Source organism: Lupinus angustifolius, chromosome LG06, assembly GCF_001865875.1.
Source record: "Lupinus angustifolius cultivar Tanjil chromosome LG06, LupAngTanjil_v1.0, whole genome shotgun sequence".
Classification (NCBI taxonomy): Eukaryota; Viridiplantae; Streptophyta; class Magnoliopsida; order Fabales; family Fabaceae; genus Lupinus; species Lupinus angustifolius.
In genome coordinates this window covers 15,138,911-15,148,732 of record NC_032014.1, presented here as the reverse complement: position 1 = coordinate 15,148,732, position 9,822 = coordinate 15,138,911, and the positions used below count along the sequence as shown (strand labels likewise).

The following is a 9,822-nucleotide window of genomic DNA, read 5'->3' as shown; positions in this document are numbered from 1 at the left end:
TATATTACTAATTGTGGATTGAATTATTATATATGTAATAATTTATTTTTTCCCCACAAATTGCATAATTGTTATATATGTTACTAACAAAAGTTTCACTTTTTTTACTCATGTATATATGATTCATGTTTTTTGATAATAATAATAGTAGTGTTTTTTTTTTGTTTTTTGTTTTCACAAACAATATATCTAATAATACATTCGGAACTTTCAATTAATGTAAGACTTTTTTCAAAAAAGATAATAGGAAAAACCTTGAAACCGAACCATTCAAAAGTGGTTTGGTTCGGTTCCTATTGTTAAATTTGCGATTAATTGAGTTGAACTGAACCATGTATTTATGCTCAGTTCGATCACTAAAATGTACCAAAAATCGAATCGATATTTACACCCCTACTTAGAATAGTAAACTTTTGTTGAAAGGTTAGTAGCACGCAAGTCCTTGTGGATTCGATAATTCTTTATACTTGTTTGTTACAACTCAATTTGATAATTTAATTGATCAATTATCATGTATTAAAATGGCGTCGTTGTTTGAGACTTGTTTCTAGATACTTAGTGATGTAAACCCTCCTAGGGCAGCCTTTGATTCCAAGGGCAAGATAAGTCATGATGGTCCTACAACTAGGGCCAAAGCCAAGGCAGGGATCCTTAAAGTCTCAAAGGACACAATTGACCCAGGAGAGGGTATGTGAGGAGGACATTTATGTCCTTAGGTCACTTTCTACTTAGGTTTATTTTATTTTCCTTATTCAAATAAATGAGATTGCATTCTCATATAGTCTTAGGTTTATTTTCATTCAAGTATTTTTAGTATTTAATTCATGTAATATGGGTTGGGAATTATTTGTAACATTGGTTCATATTCATGACCAAGTAGTTTACGTAGGAATTTGAATTCAAGGGTATATGGCATACGTTTTCAAACTTGGAGATAAAGAGAAGATTATATGAAGATTAAAGAGAGATTAATCAACCTCCCAAATTTGCACACGGCTATAAACAAGGAAAGAAGATAGGAAGCTCAATCTTTTAAGGTGCACAAGGCTATAAAATAGGGAATCCTAATCTCATCTCCAACCAACAACATTATATGAAGATTAAAGAGAGATTAATCAATCTCCCAAAGATGCACACGGCTAGAAACAAGGAAAGAAGATAGGAAGCTCAATCTTTTAAGGTGCACAAGGCTATAAAATAGGGAATCCTAATCTCATCTCCAACCAACAACAAATCAGATTGGATTCAAATTAAATATGATTAGTTCCTCAAGATGAAGTCAAATTGATCAAGTCTCTTCCTTCTCCTCAACAAATTCGGCCAACCATCCACCAAAACCGAATTACACTCAAGACTAAGTCAAACAAGCAATTCAGCTCAACCAATTGATATTACTTAGGATTTTATTTTTATGTTTATTAGAAGATAATTTGATTTCTATCTTCTATTTTATAATTTTATCTATTCAGCCAAGGCAACTTTTCCTATTTATATTTTGATCAAATCATTAAGAAAGATAAGTTGAATTTTGAGTAAATTTGAATTGTTTTAGTTGAGAGCATTTCTCTTAAACCTAGGTTGGTCGTGACCACCATTATTGTTCTCATCAAGCATTCTTGCTTATGGCGAACTTCATAGCTTATCAAGCAACCTTGCTTGTGGCGCTTCTCCCCTTCCATTCTTTTCCAACTTCAACCTTAGCCTACAACTCATACAACCTGCCTCACGCACAAAACAAACCCTAATATTACCCTAATTTCACAAAACCGAATTTGGACTCCAAAAGTCCTAAACTATCAAGCTAAACGATCCTTAAAACAAAGGCATCCCCTAGAGGTTGTCATCACTTAGCATTGCAACAAATTTGTTATTTTAAGTCTTTAATTATTTTGTTTTATCACTCTAGACGAAATGATCTCCACTTGTAATCTTTTTTGAATTTTGTTTATGCAAGGAAATATCTGGAGTGCACTATGGATTATATGATGCTAAATCACACCACCTTGGAGGGTATCCCATGAGATGGGTGGGGTTCATAGCATAATAATTACTCAATGGAGGGGGTTCTGAACTTTGATACCCATGATGCACTTCAGGCTCAAAGCTTAATCTTTCTCAGAAATTAGAGTTGCTCACCAAACAAATGGCCAATCTTTCTCAAAAAATACTCCCATATTCTCTTCCTTGCTGACATATGATGTGTGCTATGGGGTCCACTCTACTTACTAATGTTTACTTCCTCAAATAGAAGAAGTGTAATACATTGGAGATCACCGTCAAGACACAACCTCCAAATTGAGGATACCATAAATCACTTCATTCAAATGACCATGGCCAACCAGAAGAACATTGACACATCCCTAAAGAATTTGGAGACTTAGATGGGGAAGTTGACCAAGAAAATGAGTGAGATTTAAGTAAATCAGTTAGGGGAACAGTTAGCAATTGAACCCAATATTGAGAAGCGATGCAAACCGATCACAATAGTAGTTAGTGACCTAACTGGTAATGATGTCACTCAGATGCTAGTTTATGAGAAAAATATTTATTGTTAAGAAAGAGGGTGATCATAAAGTAGAGAGGGAAATTAAAACAAATACGAGTACCAATGAGAAAATGGTAGGTATAAAAAATTTAAAAAGGTAAAAAAGAAGGAAATGTGAGTCATAAATTAGGACTCAAGATTAGGAATGAAAATGAGAGGAGAACCCTTGTTGATGCATGTCTAAAAAAGTTGAATATCATACTGAAGTGATATATGAAAGCTAATATTGTGATTCTTTGGTTGATCCAACTTTGTGATCCTTAAGGAGTGTTGGCGGGAGGCAACCCAATGTTACTGTTATTTTCCATATTTCATTTTCATTGTACCTTTGAAGTTTATTTCAGGCTCGGATTAGAACTTAGTTGGTGGAAATGTCTTTCCATGCTCGAGTCTCGATTCATCTATTTTTCTGAGTTATTTGGAATGTCTTAGTATTGACTTGATTAGATGCATAACTTGCATTAAAATGTTTAAACTTAATATTGAATGATTGGCTTCTGGAAATTGTACGGTTGTACTCAAAATTGACATTATCATACTTAGATACTAAGATCATGTAGACCTTAACAAATGTAACATGAAGTTGTTTGAAATCGGGAAGAGTGTATGTTATACTCAGTTGTGTGATTTTTAAGCTGATATACTATTACATATTTGCTAGAAGATATCACTGACTTATACCGTTGGTTTTGCTTGCATCTATAATTATTATGGTAGTAGAATACATGCAAATGATCAATGACGTGTCTTTAAAATTGAACCACTTGACCGAAAAGCTTACAAAAATGAGTTATCTCTTGTTAGACCCATTAACCTTATATGTTTTGTTGAATATAACCCTTGAGCCAAAGAGACACATAATGATCATCTCCTAAACTCTAGTAGGATATAAAGCTTGTTATGCATTGTTATTTATTGTGATTATATTCAAGTTGCGGAGAGAGAATAGTGTATGCAGAAAAGTGGAAATAAATGTGTTGTATAAAATGTATTATAAACCATCAATTCATCTCATGCATGAAAAATTATAGCCTCATAAAAAGGGGAAAACAAAAGATGAATGATGATGGAACTAATGTGATGAAAACCTCTACTAGGGTTTGATCCAAAGATCTGGGATCTTTATTCTACAATCATGAACATCAATAAGCCAATCATTCCATGGAGTTTCCTAGGAAACATTACAAATCCTTTACCATATGCCACTTCTTCTACTCCGACAAAAATGGAATCTCTTTAAAAGCAAAAATATTTTTTCCAAGCCCTCCAACACACTTATGACATTTCTATCTCTCAACTTCCTCAATCCTGCATAAAAGGGGATGTTATCGCTGTTAAAATCCTAAAGGAGGATTAACAGGCTGTTTTGTAAAGATGCAAAACACATCCTCATGTGAGGCTCGTTCTCTGAAAGGGGGACAACTCCATGAAGTCCAATGAACTTAAATCCAAGTTCATAGCTCTTTGGAGTAAGGTCGGTAAATGGTGTATGGTATCATTGGGTAAGGGTTCTATGACTTCTCTTTCTCCTCGGTGGAAGACATGAGGAGTGTTTGTACAGTATGTTCTTGGAGTCTTAAACCTGGATTTTTGAGACTCTCTCTGGACTCTAGACTTCAATCCAAGCCTTATAAAATTCACTCATTCCCAATGTTCGGTAAAAATCTTGGGTCTCCCTCAAGAGTATTGGAGTGCAAGAATCATTTTCTCTATAGTTGGGAGCATTGGGACTCCCATTTTATTGGATGACGCAACTAGTAATAGATCATTCGACCATTTTGCAAGAGTTATGGTGGACATAGATCTAAAAGCCTCTCTGCCAAACCAGATTCTACTGGAAAGAGAAGGCTTTGCCTTCTTTGTTTCGGTTGAATATGAAAACCTCCCAAACTTTTGCCTTGGATGAAACTCTATTGAACACCTTGCCTCTAATTGTCGTAAATCATCCAAACACGATGTTGGGAATGAAACTACCCAACCTATAGACAAAGAAGAGGTTGGAGTGGAAATATGGATGGAAATATGGATGGAATATATCTGGAAGATCTTGAGAGGGTGGCTCTTACTCCAAAAATTGAGGCTCAAAATAAGGACAACTTGCAAGAGGTCTCCTCTGAGGAAGAGTCCATTGGCACTGAAGTGGAAAACACTTTGGAGAATGTCGAACAGAGAGGACAACTTCAAGACAACTTTGAAGTTCAATCTCCTGGTGAAATGGAGAACCATGTTGTTGCTAGGGACTCAAAAATAGTGAGGAGATTCTGGGGAGATGAAGTTGAGAATGAAGTAGAGGAAGAAAATGAAGAAAAAAGTAGAAATGAAAGGATCCACTACACCCAAATGGGTGGTTATCTTCACTCTTACTAATGAAAGTGCTCTACTAGAATTGTAAAGGGTTTGATAATGGCAAGACAAGATTGGTGCTGAAAAGTCTCTACTTAACTAATAAACCGGATCTAGTTTTCATTTTAGAGCCTATGATACCTGCTGATAGAATCAGTCTTATTTTTTAGGATAGCCTAATTTGAAGTTGATTTTGGTGAATGATAGAGGCTCTCAATTGTCTAACATTTGGGGCCTATGCAAAGTTCATTTGTAGTCTGCTATAATCTCCACTTCGGATCAACAAATGTCAATCTCTCTTGATCTTGAAAATCAAATTTTTTTCATATGTGCAGTTTATGCTCACACTCACTACCTGCATAGACACCAACTGTGTACTGAAGTCATATCCTTGATGACCAATTTTCTTGGCCCTTGGTGTTTTGCGGGTGATTTCAATGTGGCGTTAGGAGCCAATGAATATAAAGGTTCTAACCTTCCCTCTAGATTACCTTTTGTTGAGTTCAAATCCTTCATAGATGATTCTGATTTAACCCACATATTAAACAGAGGTGTTGAGTTCACTTGATCGAATAAAAGAATAGGTGCAACTCATAATGAAAAAAGGCTGGACAAAAGCATTTGCAATGATAATTGGCTTTCTATTTGGAGTCACACTTCTTATTTGGAGTCACACTTCAACCTCAACTAGCAAGATGGTGTCGTTCAAGTTTCAAAAAATGTGGCTCCGGCATGATAATTGCAAAAGGGTTATGGATGAGGTTTGGAACTCTGATGTGGCGGGTAGTCCCATGTTTGTCTTGTCCCAAAAGTTAAAAATCCTCAAGAAAGAGTTAAGAGCTTGGATTAAAAATGTCTTTGGAAATGTTCATGAAAAAGTTAAAAATGCTTTGGCTTTGGTGGATTCTGCTCAACAAAATTTAAATGGTTTGGGGCAATATCAAAATTGTCTTGACCAAGAGGAATTAGCCCAAAAGGAGCTTTTGAATGCTTTAACAGTGGATGAGGCTTTTTGGAAGGAGAAGTCTAGACTCAGGTGGCACCAAAGTGAGGATAGAAACACTATCTTCTTCCATAAGGTAACAAATATTAGACAAGCAACTAAATCCATGACTTTATTAAAAGATGGTGACAATATTTTGACTGAGCCTCAAGAAATTGCTAACCATGTCCTCTCTGACTACTATGGCTTGTATGCTTGTCCTAACAACACATCCCCCAACAATCTTATCCAATTTGTGATACCAAATATGGTTTCTGAGGAAAACAATCTAATGCTCACTATTGCCCCTTCCAGTGAGGAAATTAAAGCTGATGTGTTTGCTAATGGAGAAGGGGCCCCTGGCTCTGAGGGTTTGGAGGTTGTTTTTATCAGTCTTTTTGGGAAATTGTTGGTACTGATGTGTGTAACAGGATTTCTTAATTCTTCACACAAGATTAGTTGATGCCAAATCTCAATTCCATCATAGTGGTGCTCATTCCTAAGTCTCCTAGTGTAGACAGAATTGAAGATATCAGGCCCATTTCCTTGGCTAATTTCTAATTCAAGATCATAACTAAATTCCTTGTAGATAGGCTTGCTATTACAGCCCCAAAGATTATATGCACCAATCGGATAGGTTTTATTAAAGATAGGCACATCCAAGATTGTATTTGTATAGCCTCTGAAGCTATCAACCTTCTTGGCCATAAAGCTTTTGGAGGCAACTTGGATATTAAACTTGATATCAAAAAAGCTTTTGACACTCTAGATTAGGACTTCTTGCTGGCTACTATAATATCTTTTGGCTTTAATACTAAGTTCACTAAGTGGGTTAAGGTCATTTTGCTCTCTACTAAATTGTCCATTCAGGTCAATAGCCAAACTGTGGGTTTTTTTACTTGTTGTAGAGGAGCGAGGCAAGGTGACCCTCTTTCCCCTCTTCTTTTCTGCATTATTGAAGATGTCCTCAATAGAGGAATATCAAAGTTGTTTGGTGATAGAAAAATCAGTCCCATCTCTGGCCCTAGGAGGTTGCAAACTTAGAGTCATGTGCTCTATGCAGATGACATTTTGATATTCTGTAAGGGAATCAAAAGAGAGTTGTTAGCCCTGAAAGAATTGATCAAGGACTATGCTCATGCTTCTGGCTAAGTTATCAATCTGAATAAGTATAAATTCTACATTTCTCAAGCCTCTACTAGGAAAATTCTAAATCTTTCTTCCTGGCTAGGATTCTCTACTAGTTATTTCTCTCTCTTATTTGGGAGTGACTCTGTTTAAAGGCAAGCCCAGACACATCCATCTGCAATCCAATGCTGATAGAATAGTCAACAAGCTAACTAAGTGGAAAGACTATTCCTTATCCATTATGGGCAGAGTAGAATTAGTGAAGTCCAGAATTCATAGTATGCTGCTTTATAGCTTCCATGTCTATTCTTGGCCTGCCCGACTTCTGATATATATGGATAATTGCATAAGAAATTTTATATGGTTAGGAGACATAAAGGTCAAAAAACTGGTCACAGTGGCCTGACATCAAGTTTGTGTGCCAGCTAATGACGGTCGTTTGGGGCTAAGGTCTTTAGCAACAATGAACCGAGCTTCTATGTTGAAGCTTTCTTGGGACATGTTATCCTTTCTCAAGATTGAGCTATCTTTTATAGGAAAATATTCCATAAAGCTAGTAGCCTTACTACCACTTATGTTAAATCATCTATATGGCCAGGCATTAAGAGCAATTGTTACACCGCCAATGATAACTCCATCTGGTTGGTTGGAAATGGAAATCTCATCCATTATAGGATGAACAATTTGCTTGGCTCCCCATTGGTGGATAATCTAAGCATTCTTGCCTCAATTCACTCTTCTCTATCAACTTATGTGGTTGATTTCATCAAGGATTTCCACAGGATTATTCCAAACTGGATGGCAAAAACTAATAATTTTTCTACTAACATTCAGGACAAGTTAGTTTGGCAAAAAAATTACTAATGGTCTACTATCTATGAAAGTTGCCTTTCAATGCTTTAGCTCCTGTACTTCTCAGCCTCAATGGTGCAAAACAATTTGGTCTCAATCTATACCTCCTTCGAAATCTTTTACATTCTAGAGGCTTCATAAAAATAGCATGTCCATATATGAGAATTTACAAAGGAGGGGAATGTATTTAGCTTCTATTTGCACACTATGCCTTGCAAATCCGGAAACATTAGCCATCTATTTATGTATTGTCCTTTTGCTATCACCCTTTGGAATTGGCTGAGTAGCATGTTTAGCTCCTCGATTGATACAAACTCAACTACTTCAATTCTGCAAGTGAGATTTAGAGCATGGAGCCCTCAAGTTAAAAAGGTGGTTATAGCTAGCATCATCAACATAGTTCCACAATTTGGTTTCGCAGAAATAGAGCCAAGTTGATTGTGTTAAAACTTCAACCTGTCAAGCAATCTCTAGAATTAAATTGGCCACTTCTCTATCTGGTAACTCTACCAAGTTGTAATCTAGTCCTTCCTTGCATGAACTGGTCATTCTTACGATGTTCAAGGTGATAATAAATTATAGTAAAGCTCCTGCAATTTTGGAAGTCCTTTAGATCACCCTCTTAGTTGGATGGACTAAAATAAATACTAATGGCGTGGCTCATGGCTTGTCGGGGTATGCAGGTGAGGGTGGTATATTGAGAGACAGTAAGGGTACAATTATGGGTTGTTTTGCATCCTATTATGGTATTCAAGAGTCTCTCTTTTCAGAGTTGCTATCTCTTATAATTGATATTGAGATTGTTGTTTCCAAAAGCTGGAAGGACATCTGGTTGGAATATGATTCCGCTCTAGTGGTGAATATCTTTAATGGTAAATTCACACCCTCTTGAAAGCTCATTCAGAAGTGTAGTCACTGCCTTCTTCTGATTCCATCTTTGAACTTTAGAATTTCTAATATTTATAGAGAAGGAAATGATTGTGTTGATAAGCTTGCAACCATTGGAGTTGTGTCTAGAAGAGGTTTTTGGTGGGACAATATACCACATTTTATTAAGGCTGACTTCCATAGGAATAGGCTTAAGCTGTCGAATTATAAATTCAGGCTGAGGTAATGAATTATGTTTCTCTTTTGCCTTATTGAATAAATTTGGGGTGCAGCTACACTTGCTGGTCTAAAAAAAGATTAACGAGGATGTGCTAAGTAAAGTAAAAAGGGTATAAAGTTGAATTGTAGCATAAAGGATTTGATTATAATAAATTTGGATAAAATGAGAATTGGTGAGTATGTTGAATTGCTTTCTTAGCTTGCTAAGATTTTCGTTATCTAGAAAACCCATTTTCTTTTTAGCTCAACCACTTAATAACCGTGATAAAGACCTCAATGATTCATGTTGCATACTACTATTGATGATTTATGATGCAATATCAAAATTAACTTGTTTCTTTTTCAATGCATGTTAATTAGAGACATACACTAATTAAGAGAATTATATAAATATTGAGAGAAATGCACTTCCTCATTGAATTACATATGAATTGTTTATTGATGAGGTTATATTTGGTTATACATCTAAGTATAATATGTTTTACTTATGGACACCATCCTTTGGATTAAGATATTGAGTTCAATTATTATAACTTATCCGATCGTGTTAAGGAACCATATAGTTTAGTTGCATACCATGATCATTTTAGGATAACTTATAAATGTTGAAAACCCAAGCATATTTTTGAAAAATCTAGCTTGGACTTTTGTTTGAGGATAAATAAATTTCTAAGTTGGAGAGAATTGTTAAGTGTCAAAATATCGTATTTGAGCTATCAATTTTATACACTTTAACACACAGACTAGTCCAATTATCGGCAAAATAATCTTAAACTTAACATATTATATGAATTGTAGATACCCTTTAGAGTGTTTGTGTAGTCCAAAAACGAATGAATCATTGAAAAAGTCAAGTTTCTAGACA

The 9,822-nt window shown here is 35.5% G+C and overlaps 1 protein-coding gene across 1 annotated transcript; it reads left to right on the top strand.

Annotated features, from left to right (window-relative positions):
- On the top strand, window positions 5,608–6,333 carry LOC109350493. Its single transcript, XM_019591722.1, has one exon. It carries the CDS (start codon window positions 5,608–5,610, stop codon window positions 6,331–6,333), a length of 726 nt encoding a protein of 241 aa, XP_019447267.1.